This window comes from Mauremys reevesii, linkage group 1, assembly GCF_016161935.1.
Source record: "Mauremys reevesii isolate NIE-2019 linkage group 1, ASM1616193v1, whole genome shotgun sequence".
In the NCBI taxonomy this organism is placed as follows: Eukaryota; Metazoa; Chordata; order Testudines; family Geoemydidae; genus Mauremys; species Mauremys reevesii.
In genome coordinates this window covers 271,706,319-271,732,639 of record NC_052623.1, presented here as the reverse complement: position 1 = coordinate 271,732,639, position 26,321 = coordinate 271,706,319, and the positions used below count along the sequence as shown (strand labels likewise).

The 26,321-nt window shown below is 47.1% G+C and overlaps 1 protein-coding gene across 1 annotated transcript; it reads left to right on the top strand.

The window, feature by feature from the left end:
* On the top strand, window positions 1-24,809 carry NFAM1 (NFAT activating protein with ITAM motif 1). Its single transcript, XM_039519705.1, has 7 exons — window positions 1-223; window positions 2,590-2,943; window positions 3,867-3,979; window positions 13,948-14,085; window positions 17,625-17,711; window positions 21,823-21,918; window positions 23,381-24,809. Exons 1-7 carry the CDS (start codon window positions 169-171, stop codon window positions 23,435-23,437), a joined length of 900 nt encoding a protein of 299 aa, XP_039375639.1. The 5' UTR covers window positions 1-168; the 3' UTR covers window positions 23,438-24,809.
* Window positions 24,810-26,321: the final 1,512 nt, after the last annotated feature.

The window sequence follows — 26,321 nt, the reverse complement described above, 5'->3', positions numbered from 1 at the left end:
ACAGCCTGCCTGTTGCATTGTGTTTCCCACCCCGCTGCCTCCCCGCCTCTTCCCTTGCAAAAGGGAAGGGAGAAACGACATCTCAGTTGTGGAGATACCTGACCAAAACCATCTCTCGTCCGTTGGCGTGTCAGATCTGGTTGTTTTCTTACAGCCTTTGACCCTATCATGGCCTCCAGTCTAAATGCCATCTTCCTTCTTCTCTGGCTCCTTCAGCGTGGAGGTAAAAAGTGCTTTTTGTTCCTTTTGTTTATGCTCTCATTTGGTCACATTATGGCATTTTTTCAGCTGGTGTCTTTTGTTAATGTCCAGAGAGCCCCCTCTAGGAACTTGCACATTCCTGCTATTTCTGTCTTTTAAACATTCTGTCTTTTAAGAACTCATAAAGAAAATCCAGAAGGGAGGGGGAATATGGAAGTAGTGCCGTGTAACCTACATTAAATGGTTCAGGTCCTCTGTAGCAAGTTCTTCTCAAGCTAATGGCTCCAGGGATTAACAGGCGAATAGGTATTGATGTTGGCCCTGCATTGTGACAGTGGTACTTTGTAATGGCTTGTGTGAAAGCCAGGTTAATGTAAACCTTGGCATTGTTATACAGGGTGAACTGAAGATGAGGATGACGAATGATCATGCCCTAGACTCAAGAGTGGGGCCAGAGACCACTCAGATCATTGGTCCTCCCATACCACCACTGCATTTTGGATGATCCCTCACTACATCCCTCTTTTATGGTTAAAAACTGTTCCCAGTGCTGTAATCTAAACTTTTCTGTAACTTCAGCCTATCACTCCTTGTTATGTCATGTGCAGAGGCCTTTCTTTCATTGGCATGATTACCTTGAAGTTGTTTGTAGACTATGACCATGTTCTCCCTCTGTCACCCCACCCCAGAACTCAACAGTTTGTATTTAGCTCCTTTCATTTTGGGTTGTCACTTCTGAAATGTGGTTGTTAGGTAATTGTGATATTCATGTCACAATATGGTGTCATAACATGATGATGTCACACTAAGCTCAGATTACATTATGGGGCTCTTTTAGTGTTCCGCAGTGACCCTGTTTGTAGAATGCAAGATTTCAGAGAATCCCATCAAAACCAGGAAAGATGACCATGCCACCTTTCTCTTTATATCTCTGGCCTTCAATTCATGTATCACTGAAAGAATCAAAATTCCTGTTGTATAGAGAGACTTGTCCATAAGGTTCTGACTCACTGTCCTAATGAGGGAAGAGCACTGGATTCACAGCGCCTCATCTCTTTCTAGGCCAGTAAAGGTCAGGTAGTTTGAAAGATGATGTAATTTGTCTGTAGAGGAAAGGGCAGCAGCTGTCCTGAATCTTGAGGGGCCAATTTCAAGTTGATCTATCCATAGAGTCCAAGTACAGTGGTGACTGAGGTCTCTCCTGCCCCCACACTTATCATGGGAACAATGACAGAAATTAGCTCCACTGGCAAATGGAAAAAAAGCAGTTGGCTGGAGTTGCTCTGATGATTTTCTGATAACTTTTAAAATGCTTTTGCTACTCCTCCGCTCCTATTGTTCTCTATTCATTATTATGTCAGATGCTTTGAGATGGGAATTGCAAGTGCTAACATAAACAGATCAAAGGTTGTCTAGGGTTTAGAACTTGACTCGTGATGTCAAAGGGATGGGGGCATATACCCTGTGAAATGGGCTTTCTATCGGCATTTTCACAATATACGGTGTTCCCCTTGCGCTTTTTTGTTCTTTATGCTAAACAAAAAAGGGAACAAGCCTAGAGGCAGCATCTCCTCTTTGCTTCTGCAGCCTCTGTTGTAACTTCCTATATATCACCACTTGGTGAATTTCAGAAGCAGATATCCTTCTAATTGCCTGACAACAATCATGGGAACTATTTCGCCTCTCTCTTAAAGAGATATTATCATGCATGGCTACTTCAGGTCTTCACAGTTCCGCCAATAGTTCCTGTACCTTATGTGCTGACTCGCCCTTTGCTTTGCTGTTTAGAGTGGCAAAAGTTTTGAGTGGTGAAGCTGCATCCTCTTAATATTTTTCACGGTCTCAGTACTGGCATGCACAGTGTGTGCAATTTCCTTCCTCACTCTAACACCCCATGTACCCAAATACACAGTTACACTGACACACACATTTGCACACTGACACAAAGGCATGGGATTTTAGAGGAGGTATTATACAAAACATCAAACCAGAGTTAATTACCACTTTTGTCAGCCATAACATATTCTCACACGCTGAGTAATCAGTCCACTTCCTCCCTTCGTCCGCCTTTCAGCATGCTAGAGTTTTAGAGAAGAACTCACAAAGAAAAAGCGGAAGCCTGGGATTGCAAGTGTATCTAAAACTACAAAATATTTATCTAATGGACTGTATAGACTACACAGGAGTTGCCTTGCCAAAACATACGAGTGGTCCATGTAGTCCAGTATCATCCTGTCTCTGACAATAGCCAATCCTGGATGCTGCAAAGCTGGGTGCAACCCCCATGATAATGCATCTAATTGTGTGTGTGTGTGTGTGAGAGAGAGAGCAAGTGTGTGTTTGGAGGTGTTGTTATATAAATGCTAAAGATTATCTCCTATTGTCTAGGACGGCAGGTTGGTGGACAGAAAGTCTCAGTAAAACAAACCCCCCTGATCCAGGTCGCTTTTGCCAATGAAAATGTATCTATGACGTGCCTGGTCAGCTACCCCTACATGAATGAATACATCACCTTCACAATCCATTATTACTGGGTGAACTCAGAAGGCAAGATAGTCACCATCAACAATCTTTCCGTATCTGAAACAATCCCCACTGGACAGACGAACCAGACAACAGAGAAGGATTACCCACATACAGTTGGGACACCAGAAAACCCCGCTGCTACTGGCACCTACTACTGCAAGGCCAGTTGGAGAAGCAAAAGAGAAACAGGAAATGGGGTATTCATCCTTGTTAGAGGTAAGCTGCAACTGCGCCTCACCTAGCCAATGAGAGATCAGAAGAAGAGGTTTGAAGGGCAAAATCTGACTGGAGTTTCCCCATAAAGGGGTGGGGGTTTTTTTGGCCCTTTTTTTCTTTACCTCAAAACAAGGTAGAAACTAGTAATACCTAGCACTTGGGTAGCACTTTTCATCCACAGATGTCAAAGTGTTTTACAAAGGAGGTAAATAGCATTATCCCCATCTTACAGATGGGGAAATGGAGGCACAGAGAGGCTAAGGCCTGGTTTACACTACAGAGTGTTGCCAACATAGCTATGTTGGCTAGGAGTGCCACCTTACTCTAATCCGTACAAAATGCAACTGCAAATATCATCTTCTTTGCCTGCTGTTCTGATCACATAACCTCCGCTTTGGATCTCTCCACTGGCTCCCTGGCTTATACCATATCAAACTCATTCTTTTAGCCCTCACTTTCAAGGCCCTTTCGTGGCTTTGCCACGCCCTGCTTATCCTCATCTGTCATATGTCCCTGTTTCCTGCGCTCCACCGTACGACCCATGTCTTCCCCAGTCTACTTCTCCCACAGAGTCTTGTACTGAATGTGTGTGTGTGGAGGGGGTGGGGATGGGTTCAGGACTGGAGCAGCAGAAGGTGAGGTGTCAGGCGTGAGGTACAGTGGCAAAGTTGGAGGCGTTGGGAAAGCTTGCAAGGACCTACCTGTACCTGATTCTGCCCATCACTATCAGTCTTTGTTTTGAGACCTTTCACATTCACCCAGGATGTGATTTAAAAGAAAACATATATTAAAAGATATGTTCTTCAGCTCTGCTTGTGAGTTTTAGCCCTCTGACAGCTATTGAATGGAAAACTTGGGGGTAAAAATGAACAGTGGTTCTCATCTCCACTCATGCCATGAATCGTTTGCCTTCCTCCTCACAGACACAGGGTACAGAGAGCCCTCCCCGGGCATGTGGAAATTTCTCATCGCTCTTACCACTATCCTGACCATACTGAGCATCACTGAAACAGCTCTGCTGCTGTGGAAGAGAAAGGCAAGTCCTAAGATAAGTATTACAGGCGGAGCTGGTAGCGTTGCCTGTAGCTAAGGTTTCTTGACACTTCCCATTATAAGACCCTTTTTTCAGTAGTTAGTAACTTTACCAAACTTTAAGTGTTTGGACTGAAATTTTCCATGCTGAAAGTCTACCTCAGACTGTTGGGTTTTTTTAAGTTTCAGCAAAAATGGTTCAGCCATATCAGAGAACAAGATAAAGGGTAAATATATTGTTTTGTTCATGTTAAAAGCTCCTTGTGTCAACCAGATTGTGTGTGCACTATCCCCAAAGAGCAACTGAGAGTGCTGTGGCCCAGGGCTGCCAGGCAGAGCAGGACTGCCTCTGCAATCACTTCTCACAGCAGCTGAGGGTGGCTGTGTCACCAGGCGCAGGAACTCAGAGCCCAAAAACTCTCTCTTCTATGGTCCCAATGCTAGGTAATAAAGGTAATAATTGGAGATATACCAATCTTCTAGAACTGGAAGGGACCTCGAAAGGTCATCGAGTCCAGCCCCCTGCCCAGGGGCGGCTCTAGAAAATCCGCCGCCCCAAACGTGCTGCTCGCGTCGCCCTTCCCCGGTCCCGCAGCCAGGGCAGAAGTGCCTGCGGACCGTCCCGTGGTCCCGCGGCTCCAGTGGAGCATCCGCAGGCATGCCTGCGGGAGCTCCGTCCGAGCCGCGGGACCAGTGCACCCGCTGCAGTCATGCCTGCGGGAGCTCGAGTGGAGCCGCGGGAAGAGGGAACCCTCCGCCAGGGGCGGCTCTAGACCCCAGCGCGCCAAGCAGGCGCTTGGGGCGGCCGTTTCCCGGGGGGGCGGCATTTGGCTCCGGTTGAGCTCCCGCCGGCATGCCTGCGGCAGGTCCACCGGAGCCCGGAATGAGCGGACCTGCCGCAGGCACGACTGCGGCGGGTCCCGTCTTCCCGCGGCTCCGGTTGAGCTCCCGCAGGCATGACTGCGGCAGGTCCGCTGGTCCCGGGCTCCGGTGGACCTGCCGCAGGCATGCCGGCAGGAGCTCAACCAGAGCCGCGGGAAGAGGGGACCCGCCGCGGGACCGGGGAAGGGCGGCGCAGCGCTCCGCGCTGCTTGGGGCAGCCTACTTTCTAGAGCCGCCCCTGCCCTCCGCAGTCATGTCTGCGGCAGGTCCGCTCGTCCCGGGGCTCCGGTGGACCTCCCGCAGGCATGACTGCGGGAGGGCCGCCGGAGCCAAATGCCGCCCTGCTGGCAAAATGCCACCCCACGCGCCTGCTTGGTGCGCTGGGGTCTGGAGCTGGCCCTGCCCCTGCCTTCACTAGCAGGACCAATTTTTTGTCCCAGATGATCCCTAAGTGGCTTCCTCAAGGGATTGAACTCACAACCCTGTATTTAGTAGGCCAATGCTCAAACCACTGAGCTATCGCTCCATACTGGTGCCCAGGGGCGGCTCTAGACACCAGCGCGCCAAGCAGGCGCTTGGGGCGGCCGTTTCCCGGGGGGGCGGCATTTGGCTCCGGTGGAGCTCCCGCCGGCATGCCTGCGGCAGGTCCACAGGAGCCGGACGAGCGGACCTGCCACAGGCATGACTGCGGCGCGGGTCCCCTCTTCCCGCGTCTTCGGTTGAGCTCCCGCAGGCATGACTGCGGCAGGTCCGCTCGTCCCGGGCTCCGGTGGACCTGCCGCAGGCATGCCGGCAGGAGCTCAACCGGAGCCGCGGGAAGAGGGGAGCCGCCGCGGGACCGGGGAAGGGCGGCGCAGCGCTCCGCGCTGCTTGGGGCAGCCCAATTTCTAGACCCGCCCCTGCTGGTGCCCAGGCAGTGTGGTGAAGAAGCAGCCAGTCTGGAATGCAGAAGGGCAGGAGCTAGACCCCTGGGGAAGGTGTGCAGTAGAGGAAACAGAATGGACAAGGGACACTGTGGGGCAGGGGGTGGGATACAGGAACTTGTTGGGCAAGGAGACTGGGGCAAAGAGAATGAGGGGAGACTGAGATGAGAAGCCCAGGGAAGGAGACTGGGACTGGCAGCTAAGGTCAGGGAAGAGTGGAACTCCAAGGAGAAGACTGGGACTAGGATGAAGAGCTGGGAACAGGAGGAAACTGGGATGTGGAGCAAGGGGAGAGGAGTCAGGGCCGGGACAGGAATAGACTAGTGGGGTCAGGGCAGAAGGGGTCAGGTCTAAGGGAAGCAGGGGCATAAGAGTCTGTGCTCATTGGAGCACATTACTCTCCAGAACCTAGAATGGAACCTAGGATTCCTGGATCTCAACATTCCTCTGCTGCCAGCAAATATCTATGTAATCCACTGGCAAAGTGTGTGTTTCATCCACCTCTGGTGGCTGTTCTACATAGGGGATGGCAATCTACTACTGCATTCAGTGCCACCGCTAACTCAAGCAGCAAAGATCTGTGCTGTGGACTTACTATTTCCAGTTTTTCTGATAAACCGGGTTGGTATCAATTTCTGGTTTTCCACTTTGCTATTTTTAAAAACATGGGATGTTACATAGAAAAACCTATTAGTAAAATCATTATTAATGTTGCAAAGTCAAGCAATTAAATTTTAGGAAATGCCAGAATTAAGTTTTCCTATGCATCCTTGAGTTGGGCCACTTATGTGTGTGCCTTATGATAGCATCTTTAGTTACATGATTACACACTATTTTTTCCATTGGACCTCTGCCTCATCTCAGCACAGGATGGACAGTACTTACTTAATGAGCAACTATTCAATATTTTAGTTTCTCTGTATTGTTCAAGGTGTGGCCCTAGGCCTTATTTACTGCCACCACTCAAACACTGCTCTTCAGATGAATTATTAATTTCCTTATGGACTTTTCTGTGGCATTTATAACTATAGTGTCATGACCCAAGTCCTGAACCCAGGTCTACAGGGAGATCATCATTCACCAACCCTCCATTTATCAGCTTGCTGGGATTAGCTAGACCTGGCTGTCCTTGAAGCCCAGCTCATCTAGGAGGCTCCACTCTGAGCCCCAATTGATAGAATGCTGGGCCTCCTGATTGGCCTACTCTCCCTACTTAAACCAGAAGGAGGAACAGGAACTTGCTGGTACAACTGGTCTCCACCCTGCTTTGGGTGCCTCCCCCTGTACTACCTGCTCTTGTCTCCTGGTCCTGACCTCCTGGTTTCCTTACACAGCATGATTCCTGGCATAGGCACCAACTCTGTGAGTGCTCCAGTTTACAGGGCTTAGGCGAAGGGGTGGAGTGGGGGCAGGGCCTGAGGTGGAGTGGGGGCAGGAAAAGGCAGGGTGGGGTGAGGGTGGGGTTTGGGTAAAGGGGTGGAGATGGGGTAGGACCTGAGGTGGAGTGGGGGCAGGAAGAGGCAGGGTGGGGCAGGAGCGGGGTTTGGGTGAAGGGGTGGAGATGGGGCAGGACCTGGGGTGGAGTGGGGGTTGAGCACCCCCGGGGAAACTTGGAAGCCAGCACCTGTGATTCCTGGTATATGACCCTTGGCTCTTAACCTTCTGGACCCTGGCTCTGAATGCTGGTTGGTTGGGGACCCAGCCTTCCTGCCCCACATTAATTACTAGGCATGCCCTTTTCTGATATTCACCCAAGAGTTCTGAAGGAACTCAAGAAATTGCTGAACTACTAATGTGGTATGTAACCTATCACTTAAATCAGCTTCTGTACCAATAGCTAATGTGGAGGATAGCTAATGTGATGCCAATTTTTAAACAGAATCTCCAGAGGTGATCCTGGCAATTGCAGGCCGGTAAGTCTAACTTCAGTACGAGGCCAACTGGTTGAAACAATAGTAAAGAACAGAATTGTCAGACACATAGATGAACATGATTTGTTGGGGAAGAGTCAACATGGCTTTTGTAAAGGGAAATCATGCCTCACCAATCTATTATAAACTTTGAGGGGGTGGACTAAGATGATTTAGTGGGTGTAGTGTACTTGGACTTTCAGAAAGACTTTGACAATTTCCCTCACCAAAGGCTCTTAAATAGGCAGTCATGGGATAAGAGGGAAGGTTCTCTGCTGGATCAGTAACTGGTTAAAAGATGGGAAACAAAGGGTAGGAATAAACGTTTAGTTTTCAGAATGGAGAGAGGTAAATAGCAGTGTCCCCCAGGGATCGGTACTGGGACCAGTGCTATTATAAATGATATTTATAATAGCAAGTGTATTTATAAATGAGCTGGAAAAAGGGTAAATGGTGAGGTGGCAAAATTTGCAGATGATACAAAATTACTCAAGATGGTTAAATCCAAAGCAGACTGTGAAGAGTTACAAAGGGATCACACTAAACTGGGTGACTGAGCAACAAACTGGAAGCTGCAATTCAATGTTCATAATGCAAAGTATTGGAAAGCATAATCCAAATTATACATACAAAATGATGGGGTCTAAACTAGCTGTTACCACTCAAGCAAGAGATCTTGGAGTCACTGTGGATAATTCTCTGAAAACATCCACTCAATGTGCAGCTGGCGTCAAAAAAGCAAACAGAATGTTAGGAACCATTAGAAATGGGGTAGATAATAAGAAAGCAAATATCATAATGCCCTTATATAAATCCATTGTACACTGACACCCTGAATACTGCATATAGTTCTGGTTGCCCCATCTTAAAAAAGATGTATTAGAAATGGAAAAGGTACAGAGAAGGTCAACAAAAATTATTAGGGGTATGGAACAGCTTCCATATGAGACGAGATTAAAAAGACTGGGACTTTTCAGCTTGGAAAAGAGATGACTGAAGGGGGAATAAGATAGAGATCTATAAAATCATGAATGGTGTAGAGAAAGTGTTATTTACTCCTTCACATAACGTGAGAATCAGGGATCACCCAAAGAAGTTAATAGGTGGCAGGTTTAAAACAAACAAAAGGAAGAACTTTTTCACACAACACAGTCAACCTGTAGAACTTGTTGCCAGGGGATGTTGTGAAGGCCAAAACTATAACTCGGTTCAAAAAATAATTAGATACATTCATGGACGATAGATCCATCAACAGCTATTAGCCAAGATGGTCAAGGATGCAACCCCTTCTCTGGGTGTCCTAGTCTCTGACCACCGGAAGCTGGGAATGGGCGACAGGGGATGGATCACTTGATTATTGGCTTGTTTTGTTCATTCCCTCTGAAGCACCTGGCATTGGCCACTGTCGGAAGACAGGATGCTGGGCTAGATGGACCATTGGTTTGATGCAGTATGGCTTTTCTTATGTTCTTATTCGTGAGCTCTTATGAACATGGCATCAAATAAATTAGAGGAGGAATGAAGAGCTGGCCAAGACAGGCTGCCAAGGCAACAGCTCTTGAATCCTGGAGCACCACTCTTGTCATAATGCAGTCAGAGACAGATTATTTTTCTGATTTTAAAAAATTACAATTATTAGACATTAATAGGAGAGAGAAATCAGGGTGAGAACCTCTCCCCTCCTTTAGCCCAGTAAAGGGACTGGAGTGACTAAAGGGACACTAACAGTCTCGGTTCCAGTCAGGGCAGGATTTCCCCAGGGCAGGAACTGCAGAAGACAGCTACAGACATCGTCCAAGGACACCCTCACAACTCCTGGTGTGGAGGCCATGCTGGTGTGGGGTTGGTAGAGGGAGGGGCATGGCAGAGGCAGGACTGTAGCATGCAGCTTTGCATAGCATTCAGGACGTGACGGGCAGCTTTCCAGGAGGCCCGCAGCCTTTCCAGTCCCCAGAGCACTGGGAAGGCTGAGAGTTCTGTGCTGTGCCTTTTAAAGTTTGTCTACACATGAAAATTAATCCAGAATAAGGTAAAGTATGACTCCAAAATGGATTAAGCTAATTTGGAGTAAGGCACTCATTCTGGAATAAGAGCATCCACACATGGTGTTAATCAGGAATAGCTATTCTGGAATAACTCCCCTGTAGGCAAGCATCACAGACTCCAAGTCAGTGCAGGAGGGAGCTCAGGGATCAGCGTTTAGGAAAATTGTCAGGCTTTTCATTTTCCATCGTAGGCAAGTATGTTTGACCCTCTTTATCTTGTGGGGCTGCTCCTCTGCCTCCGGACTCTGCAGTACTACCTACCTCAAAGGTTCAAATATCATGAGATACCTCCTTCCCCCTCAAAAAATCATGGGTTTGAGATGGGAAAAAATAGATTAATTTTTTTTATTTGTCTTCTGATTATGCCAGTGTGGCTAATTCACAGATTTTATTGTGAATCTTGCAATATGCGGTGCTTTGCTTAAAACCTCCGCTCCTGGAGTAATGTGATTACAAGAGACTCTCAGCTTTCACATTTTTTTTTTTTTAAAAAGTAAGTGTCTAGGCCTCAAAGGTTGTGGTGTTTGAAAATGTGGAAACCAAAAGAACCAACATTTTTATTATTTTTAATCTCATGATTTTTAAACCAGTCTCATCTTTCTGAGCACTTGGGGTTGGCAATGCAGTTTAAGCTTTAGATAAGCTGCCTGGTCACAGTCCATATATGAGATCATTTCAAGTTGAAAATTCAACCTAAAATTCATATCTCTCTCTCTCTCTCTCTCACACACACACACACACACACACACACACACACACACACACACAGTTGCCATTTTTGGTTGGAGATATTCCTGGAAGTTCCATCACATGGCATAATATTTAATTAAAGATTAATCTTTAATTCCTGGAGACTCCGGGCCAATCCTGGAAGGTTGGCGACCCACCCCCTTCCCTTCTAAGAAGGAGACTTCACTTTCTCTCCTCTCTATCTTGGGGTGGGAGAGATGTCATTCTTTCCTACTTCTGTTCTCCTCATCACTCACCTTTCTCTGGTCACAATTTCCTAATCCCAGTATTGCCTGCCCCAAAACAGTCAAAAATAATGAGTCAGGCTCCCCCAAGTGAGATTGGCTTAGATAATGAGATTTCTAAAAATGATAAAGCTGGGACTCTTTTTATTTGTCTTCTATGTTTTGTGCCATTTGTATTCACACTTCTGAGTTTTTCTCGACACCTGTGAGGGCTAGACACGTCCGGTTTTTTTGTTTGTTTGCCTTTTTTTTTTTTAAATGAAAGCTGAGATTGTGGTGTATTCACATGACTTCAGTAGCTGGGGCTTTTGGAAAAACTCCAAACAGCATGAGACTTGCAATAAAATGGCAACACTGCATCCATCCCCCCAGTCACCTCCCCAATCTTTCCAATTCCTCCTCTATCATTTTATCTCAGGTTCCTTCCTGCTCTCTGCTTACCCACAGTCTCCTTTACTTTCCCCTCAGTCCCTCTGCTGCTACCATTCTCCCTCCTTAGCTCTCTAGATTGCCCTGTCCTCCTATATTCACCTACTCCACCCCAACCCCACCTGCCAGTGTCCTTCCCTGTGCCCCGTAATCACCTCCTCTTTGCATGGCCCCTCTCTGCCTCCTAACAGCACACATCTTTGCTAAAATGTAGCCTGACTTTAAGTCTCATTGGAGAAACTGGGAGGTGGTGGCCCTCTTTTCTAGGGGCAACCTGACTGCCACCTGCACGGGCTGTAGGGAAATAGTAGCCATCTTAATTAAGAGCAGCCTGGCATCAGGCCCACTAATGGGGTATGGGAAATGGTAGCCATTTTGGGAAAGGGCAAAACTTTGTGAGGTTGCTCCTGTTCATCCCTACATCACAAGAGGCTTCAAGTCAAAATACCCAACATGAGTCTCACAACAAAAATGTGATTGCTGGCAACTCTCTAAAGTCACAATCTCTCCCCCCACCCCACCGTGTCCTGTGGGGCCTGAAGCTGGGGAGCAGCCTGTGTGAGACTACAGCCTTGCACCCTGTGCCTCGGCAGGGTGCTCACCTAGCTCAGGCCTCTATGATGTCTCTGTCGCTCTTGCCTACCATGTGCTGTGAGGCTGCCAATTTGTTCCAGGCCCCTGTGAAATCACTGCCTTTCACCCTGTGTCCTCTGGGTCTGCGGCCCTGACTCCAATCTGATTAATCACTCTCTATCCCACGCACCTGCCAAACTACAGGCCTTTGGCCTGAACTTCAGGCCCTTGGGAGATTGTTCAGCCACTCAGGACTTTTGGTACAGCCACAACTATCAATCTTGTGAATGCCGGATAGGAGTGGGCATGGAAGCTTATCATCCTTATAGTGTATATGGAGAAGGCGCTAACCTGCTTTTTTTAAAAAATAAACCCCAAAACGTATCAAAGCAGTGCTGATGCTGGGTTTTTCAATCACAATTTGTTCTGTGTTTTGTGCCTTATGAGAACTAAATGAGGGGTTTTGTGTATATTTGTAGGTATTTGATTGGCAACTTGCAAATTATTGTAGAATTTCAAATAAATAGGGGTTAGGCTTCTTTCTCCTTTTGCTTTGTCTTCTCTTTGACTAAAACGCCATGACTTGACAGGTGATTTCAGACCTCCCATTCAGATCTATAGTGACTCCCTGCTTTAGTTTGTCTAGTTACAGGCCTGCTGACCCCTCCTTACCCTGGGGCCTCACCTCATAAGCTCTGTCTATACTGCAACTAAACACCATCGGCTGGTCCATGTCAGCTGTCTCAGGCTCACAGGGCTCGGGCTTCGGAGCTGTTTAATTGTGGTGCAGACGTTTGGGCTCGGACTGGAGCCCAGAGAGTCTCGGAGCCCAGAGAGTCTCGGAGCCCAGGGTCCAGCTTGAACCCAAATGTCTTCACCACAGTTAAACAGCCCCATAGCCTGAGCCCTGCAAGCCCAAGTCAGCTGACACAGGCCAGCTGAGGGTGTTTAATTGCATTGTGGACACATACCCATAGAGGTAGTGACTGTGAATTGATGTGAAATGCAGACAGTGCCCCTCCTCCTTAGCAGGAAAAATGCTGTATCCACATCACAACCAAAAGAGTTAACCTAATGGAGGGAAAATAAGCACAGGTTGCACTAGCACCAAGGCTGAGGACAAGCTCCTTCCCCTTACTCCAGAGAGTTTAGCCAGATATCTTCGGGGGGGGGGGGGAGGGGGGGTTTCAAGACTGGCTGATACCTCCAGATTTTGAGTTGACCCACAGATATATTTTTTTAACACCATAGAATTTTTTAACGCAAGTATCTAGGCTTGAAGATTTAAATGTTTATCCCTAATTACTAATGGATTGGAAAGTAATAGTTGATCATCCTCATGTGATATGAGACTGATGTCATCCTGCTTCTTTCCAAATACAGGACAGAAATACTTTTCAAATACTTCTGCGTTTTCTGCATTGTTATTAACAATTCTCCTCAGCCAGAAGAGTGCTTGTGGTGGTATTGGTTTCCCTCCTCCATGTTGTTAGAATGACGCTCTCCTTCACAAAAGGAAAACCCCTCCACAAAGTCATGGATCAAGTGAATTAATATTGCCTTGTATTATGCTGCACCTTACATTTCTGTCCTTTGTATACACAACCTGGGAGGGGGTGATGACCTTGTCAGATCTCATAAGCTAAGCAGGGTTAGATTTGATCTGTAGTTGAATGGGAGAGCTCTACGGAAAATTCATTTGCTGAAGGAAATGGTGTTGGTGATTCCAGAAGAGGTCATCTTCCTTCAAGTCAGTATTGGACCAATGCCTCAGTGTATTACTGACCAATAAAAGGTCTCTTGGTACTCTTCTCAAGGGTTGTGATGTTAGCACCAGTTTCCTGGCCAAGTCCCATTTTGAGTAATTGCATTCTGCGCTGCTAACATTCCCCCTAGAGTTGCAGCTGGGTAGGGCTGTCTTTATTTCTTGTGCTACAGCATTGCTATGTGCTGTTAAATAGGTGCAAGCTCCACCCCAGAGATGTCTGTATTGTAGAAGTCATTTTTGTGTAAACACAGAGTCTGGTTCACACAGTTTTACACCAACTTTAACCCAGCTGTTTTCACTGGTTTACACTGGTGCGAGAGGAGGGTCGAGCCCACTGTTTTCAAAGTGGTCTTTTGTGATGAAAGTGCTATAGAAATGTGATTCACTAGTTATCATTGATCATGTGTTAAGTACAAGATGCATGCAAACATTTATTTCACATTTTGGAATGTCGTGTGTTTACAACAGATCTGTCATTTAGTGTCTCGTCCTAAGTTGGTGGTGTGTCCTGGGAGATGCCCGGATGTCCTCCAGAGATGCCCAGACCTAAGCACAGGAGCCCAAGCCCCTTCAGGAAGCTCAGAACCATCTGGCTCCATCTACACTGTGAGTACCACCAGAATTACCCTCATCCCCAGTGTGGCCTACTGCTGGACCTCCATGTGTACACCAGCATGGCACCATGTAAAAACAGGGTGATCTGGGGGGTGGAAGAGAGAGACAATGTAGTCCATTCCTTCAGTATAAGGAAGGATTTGATTCCAAAGAGTGGGTTGGCGAGGAGGCGAGGCATCTGCTTATGCCGTCTCCTCTCTAACTTTTGCCTTCTGTTCAGAATAAAACTGACACCCTTTTACCACTCCTGACACTGGCCCAGGGCAGCTGTTTCCATTCCCCGAGCCTGGTGGTGGCAATGCCTCTGTTTACCCAAGGAGGGGGAGGAATTGCTTAAGATGGGCAGCAGGGCAAATGTGGAAGGGAGTAAAAGGGTGAAAGCAGAGAAGAATATTGGCTGAATATCAGGAAACCTTTTCTGAGCATGAGATCTATAATGGAGTGGAAAAGTCTCACAAGGGGAGAGATGGAAGCTCAGTTGCATGAATCATTTGTGACTGGACAAAGATCTGGAGAATGTACTGTAGGGAATGTTAATGCACTGCCAAGAAAGGTGAGATGCTGATGTGGACAGGAGGATGGACTAGGTCTTTTCTAGCTCAAACTTCACGGGTTCTTATGAGGCCAGTAGGGTTTGGTTTGTTTTTTTAAATTTTGGAACTGAGGTTTTAAAAAAAAGCAGCTGGAAATACCAGAGTAATAATTTAGGGAAGGGGAATTAATTTGATAAATCTTTTACTTTCAGAAATTTCTTTTTAATTCAACTTTTTAGTAAACATGGAGAGTTTTTCTGTAAAAGTGGATGATTTCTGCAAGGAGGTTAAAAAAAATTCCAGTCCAGTTCTTGCTCAGTCAGTGTTGCCATGCATCCTCAGCTTCATCTTAATTACACGTTCTGTCATGTTGCCTTGTTTGAGGTGTCTACCTGAAGTTTAAAATAACAGTGTTTTAAACCCTGGCCCAGCTTTGTGAAAGTGCCCCTGGCAAGGGCTAGTGGACTTGATGGTGGAACCCCCCCCCACTGCTCCTTCTCCATTAGGGGCTAGGAACCGGCCGGGGTGGTCCCCAAAATATAAGTGGTATTATCTTAGAATGTGGCATGGCTAATTTCCCTGGGGGATGCACTCATTTAGTGTCTCTTGGGAAGCATTAGCTGCTGAGGTTCCTAGGGAACCCTGGCAAGAAAGTAAAGGTGCCATTCGCTGGGATGAAAGCCTCCTCCAGCCTAGCTACCCAAGGGTGCAGATTGCACTCCTGTTCCCAGATGCCTGTGGGTGTGAATCTAGCTGATCTAACAGGACCGGGTAAAAAGGAATGTTGTGGGGCCTGAAGCACCTCCTTTGGTCCCATATACACTATGAGACGCTAGTGTGGTGCTGGAGCTGGTTACCGTACTGTAGCACACACCGCCTGATTTCTCTGTTGGATTAGGGGTTTGTGGGTCCCTGGGCCAGAGTAAGTGGGGGGCCTCTCTCCACCTTTTCTGCCTGCAGTCTCCCCATTGTCCTCCCCCCTGACAGGGAGCTGGGTCATGGCGTGAGGGCTTCCCCTGCCCGCCAGGTGCTCCTGCTGGGGAAATGGGGTTGGGGCACAGGGGCTTGCCCTGCCCCGCCAGCCCGGGACCCCTGCCAGGGAGCGGGGGCTTCCCCTACTTTCCCACAGGAGCACTGGGTGGGTAGAACGGGTTGGGGCATGGGGGCACCCATATTTCCAGGTGCCCCTGAATTGGCTAGGGCCCCTAGGCGTTGGCCCAATGGCTAATCCACCACTGTGTTGTTTCTGGGAGAAAAATGCACAGGGTAAGAGACTCTCTGTGACCAGCAGCAGGAAAGGAACGGAGAGCAAGGAAGATGAGAGGAGAGCTCTGTGTGGGGCTATGTTCCGAATGAGTGGCCACATGAAATAACTGTTAATGTTTGCCTCTTTTAAGGGGCGAGTGGGGGTAGAAACCACATGATGCTATACTCATTTTGGCTGCCCCGTCTGTCTCAAGGCCCCCTAGGCAGGCTGTTCATCCCCCTCCCAACACATTCTGCTCTTCTTTAAATCATGATCACTTTGAGCCTGAACACTTGTAATTCCCAGGGAAACGAATGGGGTGATAGATGCTCAGCGCCTCCCAGGATCAAACCCAGTCACTTGTTTTTTCTCTTGCTGTATTAGGAGACATGACAGTCTCATTCACTTTGCAATCCCTCCCTAAGAGCACCCGCCCCTCCTGCCTGCCTAAGCTCCTCCCATCTTCTTGTTGCCAGAGAAACAGCCACCTTGGCAACCTGCTGTCATCCTTGAAATACACATAGAAAAGTCCTCCTGATTGTTTTATTAGATCCTCCGGGCAGATCTGGAGCATCATTCAATCTGACATGCATCTCTAGTGACACGATTATCTGAGGGACAAGGAGATGCTCACATGTGTAGGGGGTGTGTGTGTGTTTCTGCATGTACCTGTATGTGAGCATTCAGGGCAGAGCTTAAATTCTTATAGCGTATTTCCCAGAGGCCCCCCCAGCCCTCCCCCCATTCAGGTCTCCAGCTTCAGCTGCGGGGCAGAGAGGCTCAGGGCTTCTGCCCCACGAGGCGCCCTAGGGCTCAGGGCTTCTGCCCCACGAGGCGCCCTAGTGCTCAGGGCTTCTGCCCCACGAGGCGCCCTAGGGCTCAGGGCTTCTGCCCTGTGGGTCACCTGTGTTGGGGCTTGGGCTCCAGGCTTCAGCCACAGAGCCAGCTCACAGCCCCCCAGAGGTTTGAAAATATTTACCGGAGCTCCACTCTGGACAGCTCTAGCTGAATTTAAGCCCTGATTCAGGGGGGAGTGTGTGGGTGTATGTATGTAAGTGTGATTTAGAGTATATGTGTGAGCTAGACTCTGTGTGTGTGTGTGTGTGTGTGTGTGTGTGTGTGTGTGTGTGTGTGTGTGTGTGTGTGTGTGTGTGTATATTATTTCTGCATTCTAAGAGGAAAAATAGTTCCCGGTTTAAAAAAGAAATGCAAATTGTCCCTGTTATAAGTGACTATGAAGTTCCCACCTTTTGCTGTGCTGTTGGGCATCAGGACATCAGCTCAGCCACTCTTTCCATTGCCAAATGCCCAGCATGATTGTGATTGGAACACTAGTGCCAAATTGTACCATTCAGAGCTCATCTTGCTTGCAGGTTCACCTCCTGTCCCACTGAGCAGTGAATGTTCCCTATAGAGGAGGGTCTTATTCTGCACTGTGTGAAGAATTTGGAGTAGATGGAGGCAGGTGGGAGGGGCCCTGCTTTCTTAGATTTATATCCTAGGGAGAAAAAAATCTCATCATGTCTCCATGATTCAAAATCACGACAAGGACGGGGCTGCCCTGTGCAGTTAGGGCATGAAGCGGTTTCCAGGACTTTTGCAGACTTTGGGACGCAGGCTTTAGGTTCATCAGAACTCAGATTTAGGATGGATGACAATCCCTGACCACAGCAGGCAACTGCATTTTTTTCACCTCTCTGCACTGCATGTTTGTGATGTGACACAAGCCCTCTTTCCTCTCCCCGCTCTAGAGCCTAGAATCCCACCAAGCTGAGGTCTATTCTGTCCTTGAGGATAACACGAACAGCTTGTCGCTTGAGAAGAATCCCACTGCTACGGTAAGTCTCCTCTCAAGTAATCCTGACCCTGTCCTGCTGGGGGTTCCCTTTGAAATTGGGCCTGGCATAGAAACCACCACAGAGCTGCTGTGCCTGTACAAAGGCAGTAAATCTAACTGCTGCTTCCACTCCTCCCACCCAGAAAAGGAAAGGCTGGATTCCTCCTGCCCCTAGGCTGGGCTTATGCATGTTGAATCTTTCTTTTCTCTGGTTAAACAGTTGTTTTGTCAAACATTATTAGTTCGGGGAGGCCTGGCTGATATAGGTGCTGCGATGTGAGATTTGCTCTGAGGCATGGTGGGAGATCATTTCTGGCAGTGGAAACCTCCATGTGTGCAGACCAGACCAGGGCTTCTTGGAATATGGGCTGATCCTGGCCTCCAATATGGCCCTTTTGGACTGCTCAGGCAGTGCAAAGATCAGGCAGCTGAAGAGTCGTCCAGCATGGAGAAGTCCTTGAATATGGGCATGGCTGGGACACTGCTGAATCCAGCCATCCCCAACTGGCATAACAGCCCCCTCGGGGCCATTACCACAGGCCAAAAGTTTAAAGCAGCTCTGAGACTGCTCTAACTTCTGCCAGGGTTGCTGCAACAGCCGTGGGGATCAGGGAAAGGGAAAGTACAGCCATGTTTGGCATCCTCTGCATTCTGGTCCTACACTGAGTGCAGGTCAGCCAGCCCTGGAGACTGGGCTTGGGGTGTTCTGAGTCCTATATATAATTTGTGTTTCCCCCTTACTGTCAAGATGAAAACCATATTGAGTGAAATGCTTCTGGAGCACCTGCTCAAGAGATCGACAAGAGTCAGCTGCTTAACAGAAGTGATGGGCTAATAAAAGCAGAGCAGAATTGTGCCCTATACGGTAGGGGACATTTTGGAGCACTCTCAGAGTGAGAGTGTGCCTCTCTTAGGTGGACTCCTCTGTAGGTTTCCCTGTACTGTGTGGGTTTGTTCGGTTTTGTTGTTTTGGGGGGGGGATGGGGTTACGAACACTTTGGATTCAATGACTTTTCCCAGTTGTTGCTGTTTATTATTGTGAGCTGGGTGGGACCCCTGCCTAGCGGTTAGAATCTCTGGTGGCAGCCTTGCCTAGTGGTTAGGCCCTCCCACTTCACCAGGTTCTGACCTAGGACACTCTTGGGCACCACAGAGAAGGCAGTCACGTTGTGTGGTCAAGTTACCACACCTCCCTGGGTCTCTTCCTACCACTCTGTCCCTCCTTGGGGTGTGTCATGGCTTGCCATTATCTCTGTAACTTGGTCCATGGGCCTTTGCAAGCTAAGGAGTCGCAGCTTCATGCAACCACTCTCCTCCTGAGATACCTTCCTGGCACAGTCCCTCCATCACAGTGGCTGCACCCCATCTCTCTCTCCACCCACCAGCCTGTTGTGCTGAAGAGACTCTCTCTTAAGGCCCTCCTCCAACCAGAGCATGCCCAGCAGGCCTGCTGGGGCGGGGCTTCCTGGGCCCAGAGTTATTCCTGCACCCCTATCTCTCTCCAACATGAGGTTTGTCCACCCCATCACAATTACCTTTTGCTCTCAATTTGGAGAGTAAAACAAGGTTTGGTGAGTTTTGCCTCATTTCCAGCTGGTTTCACTTTCTGCTTCTTGTGCATATTATGTGTCCAGGATCCAATAAGTAAATAATGTCTCACATTACCTACAATAGTAGGACAAGGACAGAAAGGAACAACAAAAATAAATCATGTTAGCACAGTGAAAGGGCTCTTGTTTACAAACTACCTCCAGCCTGATCCATTTCTAACTTCAGAATCCAGTTAATGCCAATTGTTTCCCACTGCCAAACTCTTTGGAACTCGGTGTCCAAAATCTGCTGGGCATTCCAAGTGCTGTGTCCACACACACCTTCACCATGGTTCTTAAACTTGGCACTGGTCTGTTTGGGTTGCAAAGATAGGAGGGAAAGTTTTTAGTTATAAAAAGCAACATTCCCCCGACTCCTTAATGTTGTTAAAATTATTATTGTGACAGAAGCATTTCTAATTCATATTCTGTTGTCTTACTAAACCAAGGCTTGAACCTTCTTGGCAAGTTGAAAAGTGTAGTGTGGACAGTGCCTAGGGGCTGAATCCACTGCTAGCATAAGCGGATGCAACTCTGAGTGTTTCAGAGTAGCAGCTGTGTTAGTCTGTATGAGCAAAAAGAACAGGAGTACTTGTGGCACCTTAGAGACCAACAAATTTATTTGAGCATAAGCTTTTGTGGGCTACAGCCCACTTCATTGGATGCATAGAACAGAACATACAGTAAGAAGATATTTATATGTACAGAGAACATGAAAAGGTGGAAGTACCCATATCAACTGTAAGAGGGTAATTAATTAAGAGAAGCTATTATCAGCAGGGGAGAAAAACTTTAGAAGTGATGATCAAGATGGCCCATTTCGGACAGTTGACACGAAGGTGTAAGGATACTTTAACATGGGGAAATAAATTCAATTAGTGTAATGACCGAGCCATTCCCAGTCTCTGTTCAAACCTAAGTTAATGGTATCTAGTTTGCATATTAATTCAAGTTCAGCAGCTTCTCTGAGTGTGGCCCTCCAACTGCATATTGTCTTTGGAACATGGCATAATAGGAGCAGGGCCGGCTTTAGGATGTGCGGGGCCCAATTCGAACGTTTTCGGTGGGGCTCCGGCAGGGATGACTTTAAAAAAAAATGTAAAAAAAAGCCTTTCATTTCTTAGCAACTGGTTCGCTATAAAAAGTTCTGATTTAAGGGATGTGCCATAGTATGTATTTTTTTGTACCAATAGAACAGGAGTACTTGTGGCACCTTAGAGACTAACAAATTTATTTCAGCATAAGCTTTCGTGGGCTACAGCTCACTTCTTCGGATGCATAGAATGGAACACACAGACAGGAGATATTTATACATACAGAGAACATGAAAAGGTGGAAGTATGCATACCAACTGGAAGAGTCTAATCAATTGAGATGAGCTATCATCAGCAGGAGAAAAAAAACTTTTGAAGTGATAATTAAGATGACCCATAGAAGGTGTGAGGAGAAGGTGTGAGGAGGCAGCTTGAGCCCCCCGCTACCCCAGGGCTCTGGGGGCTATTTAAAGGGCCCAGGGCTCCCCTTCTTCTACCGCCCTGGCCCTTTAAATAGCTGCGGGAACCCTGGGGAAGCGGCGGGGCTCCAGCGGCTATTTAAAGGACCGGGCGGTAGAAGCAGCCAGAGCCCCGGACTTTTTTAATAGCCCCCAGAGCCCTGCAGCCCTACCCCAGGGTTCCAGCAGTGGGGCCCTGCTGGGAGCCCCAGGCCCTTTAAATTGCCCCCTGGGGAAGCCGGGCCATCCTGGTACAGCGCACCAGCTCTTACCAGTATGCTGTACTAGGGCTTGGGCACGGGGCCCTCTTAGGGGCGGAGCCCGATTCAGGGGAATTGGTTGAATTGGCCTAAAGCCGGCCCTGAATAGGAGTTGCTATATTGGATCAGACCAATAGTCCATCTAGTCCAGTATCTTGTCTCCAATGAGCAGCAGCAGCAGCTTCAGAGGAAGAAACCCTGCAGTAGGCAGTTATGGGAAAGTTTCCTCCTCTCCCCAGATAGTTAGAGGTTGGCATATGTCCCAAAGCCTGAGTGGTCACATCCCTTCCAAAACTCTTGTTTACTTTAAAAATATATTAACTATTATAACATTGAGTAGTCCAGTTATCCATAGAAATGTCTGGTACTTTTTGGAATCATGCCAAGTTGTTAGCCTCGGTGATATCTTGTGGCAGTGAGCTCCACAGACTTTTTCACACAGTGCACAATTGGTATCTCCTTTTCTCACTTTTACATTTTTACCACCTTTCAATTTCATCAGAGGCCCCTTGTTCTTGTGTTCGGAGACCAGAAACACAGGAGATTCCAACTGGCCTTTTATCCCATTCATTCTTTGTTAGACTTTAATCATGACCATTCTTCTTTGGGCAATCTGAGCAACCGTGTACACATGATGTTGCTCTTCACTAAATATGGAGCACTCAGCATGTTATCAGAACCCTGGTACTGCCACATGCGAGTGAGTGTTTGGAGAGTGGATGCTAGGGCAAAGTGACCTGTTACTGAGTGATGTGAGTACGTCTCTTGTAGCCTCAAGACATGAACATCTCGCAGCCAGACAGGGTTGAAGACAGAAATGAAGACTGTGGGAAAACAGGGAAGAAGAAGAAAAAGAAGAAAGAAATGGTAAGAGCCTTCTACAACCCTGCCGTCAAAAGCAGCCTCATACCTTGTGTTCAGATGATCACATCATTCAGAAAGTAAAGAACTGAGCATTGTAGTGATGTTTAAAATCTCACTCTCACTTACCACGTGTCCCCGTGTCCAGACTCAGCTGTGTGAGGGGACAGGGATGGAGGGGAGGTTCTCTAGCAGGTGCAGTGTTAGGAATGGAATGGGAAGGTTTGCATTAGGCAGCTCCCACACCAGCCTCTGTCTGCAGTGAACACAGAGTGATTGAAAACAGGAACGTCATGATAAACATGGTGGGCCAGATTAATCTGTGGTGTAATTCCATCAAAGTCAGTGAGGATAAATTTGGCCCAAAAGGTCCATGGCCTTCCCTGTGCTGGAGAATTTTGATGTGCTGCCTGCCACTGCAGTCCTTAGCTCACCTGTAACACATCACATGCCCACACATAAAATTACAATCAATACCCCACAAGTATTTGCGCTACTATTAGGACGAGACTTGCTTTGAGCAAGGCTGGCCACTGTTGCTGCATAGACACTGAGGATTCTTAGATTCACCCACCATGGCACTAGCACTGGTGCCGTTTCACCGATGCTAGTAATAGTGGGAGGGCTAGTAGAGAGTAGGTGCCAGTGATTTTTGCCACCCTTTCCGGTAATTCTGCTCACAGTAGTCCTAGGCAACATGATGATAAAATGCCAGTGATTGATTTAGACCAGCGCTCTCACTGTTGCTACCGCCAGCACAGTGGCTGTGTTTGCAAAGAATGCCATATGTGGATGCAGGGCATGAATGCACCCATAACTGGAAGGCTGGTGTGGGTGCACTGCACCACTGCAATATCCACCAGTTCAGCTAGTAATGAATAGGTCAGTTCTCTGGTGTACATGCGCCCTTTGGAGAGTCTACAGTTGGCGTTTTTTGTAAAATGTGTCCCTCTGATGCCACGGAGGAATTGCTAGTGTAGACAGGGCTTCGTGCAGCCACTGGCATTTCAACTACTCAGTTGTCTAACCTTGCTCACAGCAACAGCAGGAGTATGTGACCCAGTGCTTAAAATGTCCGTGTCTGTCGGTGCCTTGTCTTTGCAAGTTACAGTGGTGCAGAAAAGATTCAGCTATTGAAGAAACAGAATTGGGAAGGTCAGGGAATTCCTCTTTCACAGAATCCTGACTGATTTATTTTTTACTTTTGGAATAACCAAGATCAATCCCCCTTCCCAGGTGAATTGCTTTTTTGGAGCAGTGGAAAATAGGAAGCACCTTTATGCCTGGAGCAGGGTTATTAATGTTCATCTCCGGGGCAGCAGCATTCCGCTGGCTGAGTTAATTCCATTCTGTGGATCACTAGTGGCCATTGCCAGTGGAAAGAGTTGCAGAGGATACTTCTTAAGAATCAATCTGACTTTTTGAATAATTTGCCTCCATTTCTTTTTTTCTTTTTACCATATTGTAGAAATCTCAGCAAGAAACTCTGGAAGAACCCTTTGATTCCCTGTATGAGAATATCTAAGAGGAAAGACTAATCGTGCTTGGACTACACATCTCTGAGTATGAGGGAACTGCCCCTCACATCTTTAGTATCCATCTGAATTCTCCAGAGACTCATGGCACACTGATGGCAGAGCCCCACGTTGGTCTCTTTCTAACCTGTTCTTTATGGACCTCAGAATTCCTTTGTTCTGCTCTCAGGGTGGCCCAGGCTGCATGGGTGCGCCTGCAGAGGATATTGCTTTCAGTTATTTATAAGTCTGACTTTTAGCGATTGTTTTAGTCAGGATCTGTGCAAGTTTCCCTCACCCAGCTCTGGCGATGCATTTGAGTCTTGATCTCTAGCACTTGTTGTACAATACAGGGACCCCACTACTTTCTTTGACAGTGCACCTCAATCCTGACCTGCAGCCCATGCTATCCCACTCCTAGCTCTCTCCTGTCATGTCAATATGAACTTGATATATGTCTATTGAGGACTTGATTGGGAGCCAAGGACCCCTGTTACCACCTTTCCTTTCTCAACAACTTCAAGCTGAAACATGCTGATGCATAAAGCAAACTGACCTGCTAGCCCTGTACTGTAACTGCAGATATACAGTACAGCCCTGTGCTGCTCTGAAACAGTCTGTCGGATTCAGCTCTGCAGGGTGAATATTTTCCTTTGAATGCAATCAACAGAATATGGTGGGGGGAGGCAGCAAGAAAAGAGATGCAGAAAATGAAGAAGGAGTCTTCCCTGCCTGTGGACATGTCTCATTGGTGATGTTCCTCCCATGATAAACTACTTGGAGACAGGGCTTGTGAGAGCAGCTGCCCTGCTGGACTCTGTTCCGTTTATAACCCTGTCCCAGGCTGATGTCCCTCCCAGGAAGGGTGTTTAGAGGGAGCGTTAACATTCTTCTTTTTAATAGGTATTGTTACATAGTGTGATTGGTTTTTTAAGCTCTGGCGTGGGCAGATGTAATATCTTGGGGAGAAATTGTCACCCCATTGAAGTCAGTAGGAGTTTTGACATTTATTTCAGTGGGGCCAGGATATCACTCCTGGTGTTTAGAGTGGTATTTCAAAAAATGCAGCTAAACCAGTTTATCAGACTCACAATATATGGAGTAGAGGCCCTGTGTGTGAATTTTCCATCCAAGCTCTTATCCTTGCCATCACATGGATCTAGCCCAGGGGTGGCCACCCTGAGCCTGAGAAGGAGCCAGAATTTACCAATGTACATTGCCAAAGAGCCACAGTAATATGTCAGCAGCCCCCCATCAACTTCCCCCACTCCAGCCCCTAGCGCCTCCCCCTCCACCCTATGCCTCCCGCCTGCCGTGATCAGCTGTTTTGCATGTGCAGGAGGCTCTGGGAGGTAGGGGGGAGGAGGGAGGGCACAGCACATTCGGGGGAAGGGGCAAGGGCGTTGGGGGAAGGGGTGGAGTGGGGGCAGGGCCTGGGGCAGAGCAGGGGGTTGAGCAGTGAGCACCCCCCGGCACATTGAAAAGTTGGTGTCTGTAGCTCCAGCCCCAGAGTCAGTGCCTATGGGAGCCGCATATTAACCTCTGAAGAGCCGCATGTGACTCCAGAGCCACAGGTTAGCCACCCCTGATCTAGCCTATCAGCTGAACTTACACTCGCAGTTCTGATGGGAAAGGAGTGACATTAACTATATTGTATAACTTGATCAAAACAATGGATCAAAGAGCTGAAGATGTTGTACCTCAGCTTTTCTAAAAACAAAAGAAGAATCTGTAGAATAAGCTGAAAGGAATCATGCAAATCTCTCTAAAGAAGAAAATCAAATTAAAACTGATCTGAAGGTCATAGGATCCTCTCCAGTTGTAGGTAATGTTGCTATACGTCAAAGATGGGAGGCTATGGAAGTGTTTCCAGGGCCTCCAATCTTCCTATACTATGTTTTAAGAGATAATCTTCTTATTGCTTTGCTCATTTATTAGAAGAAATTTCAACTGTGGAATCTGTACATTTTAATGATAACTACTTTTCTCTTACCAATGTCTAGAAATTCATTGATGCACGGACCCAGAAAAATTGTTTTTCCATTGTAAATGCTTGTGATCATTCTGAGATAGAATTTTAAAACAAATGTTTTTGGGGTCACCAGGTTTTAATGTTTTCTGAGTTGACATGGGAAACACGAGTTGGGGAAAAAAAAGGTTCAGACTTAAAGAATTTGCAAAATTGGTGCAATTACAGTAAAAAAAAAATCCTTGCCAAGTTTTGAGTAATGTTGGTGATAAATGATATATTTTAATTGATTACAATGTGGCTAGAAAATCTTTAGAACAAGCTTAGATGGAGTTAACATTTACCAAAATAAAAAAACATTTGTAATTTTGTTTTAAATATGGCATTTTATAAGTGCTAAATGCTTTATGTACAACTGGAAATTTCTTGAAAAGACTCTCTAATGCAGTGTTGATAACTGCCCTCTGGTCAGCCTCTTGTTCGTCATTTTCTTTTATGCTGTTTTCCCTCTAATTCACTGTATTTACATCTGACCAACTATATATATTATATACTTGGGGTTATCAAAAATTATAAAGTAATTGAAAGAAAGGGCTGTAGGAGAGCGTAATTCCCTCATTCTGTACTATGGTGGGAAGATGGTAGGCAACAGGTTAGAGGCACAATGACGATTCTGGCTAGTTAAGAAAGACAGTCTGAATTCCAGAGAAAAGATGGAAGGTCTGTGCAGTTTAAGCCTGATCCAAAACCCACTGAAGTCAATCGGAGTCCTTCCTTTGATTTCATTGTGTTGTGGATTGGCCCACTGAGAGTAGATTGTGCAAAAAAGGAGAGATCATTATGAAGATGTGTAGCTGCAAGCCAGAAATACCCCTTTAGCATCACCCACTATCGAGAGAAGGAGACACCCCACGGAATCAGAGTGT

Excerpts from the sequence above, each read along its gene's own strand:
- NFAM1 (XM_039519705.1), top strand. The coding sequence starts at position 169 with ATGGCCTCCAGTCTAAATGCCATCTTCCTTCTTCTCTGGCTCCTTCAG. Across the intron at positions 2,944-3,866 it reads GGTATTCATCCTTGTTAGAG|ACACAGGGTACAGAGAGCCC; the intron begins GTAAGCTGCAAC and ends TCCTCCTCACAG. Across the intron at positions 17,712-21,822 it reads AGAAGAATCCCACTGCTACG|CCTCAAGACATGAACATCTC; the intron begins GTAAGTCTCCTC and ends CGTCTCTTGTAG.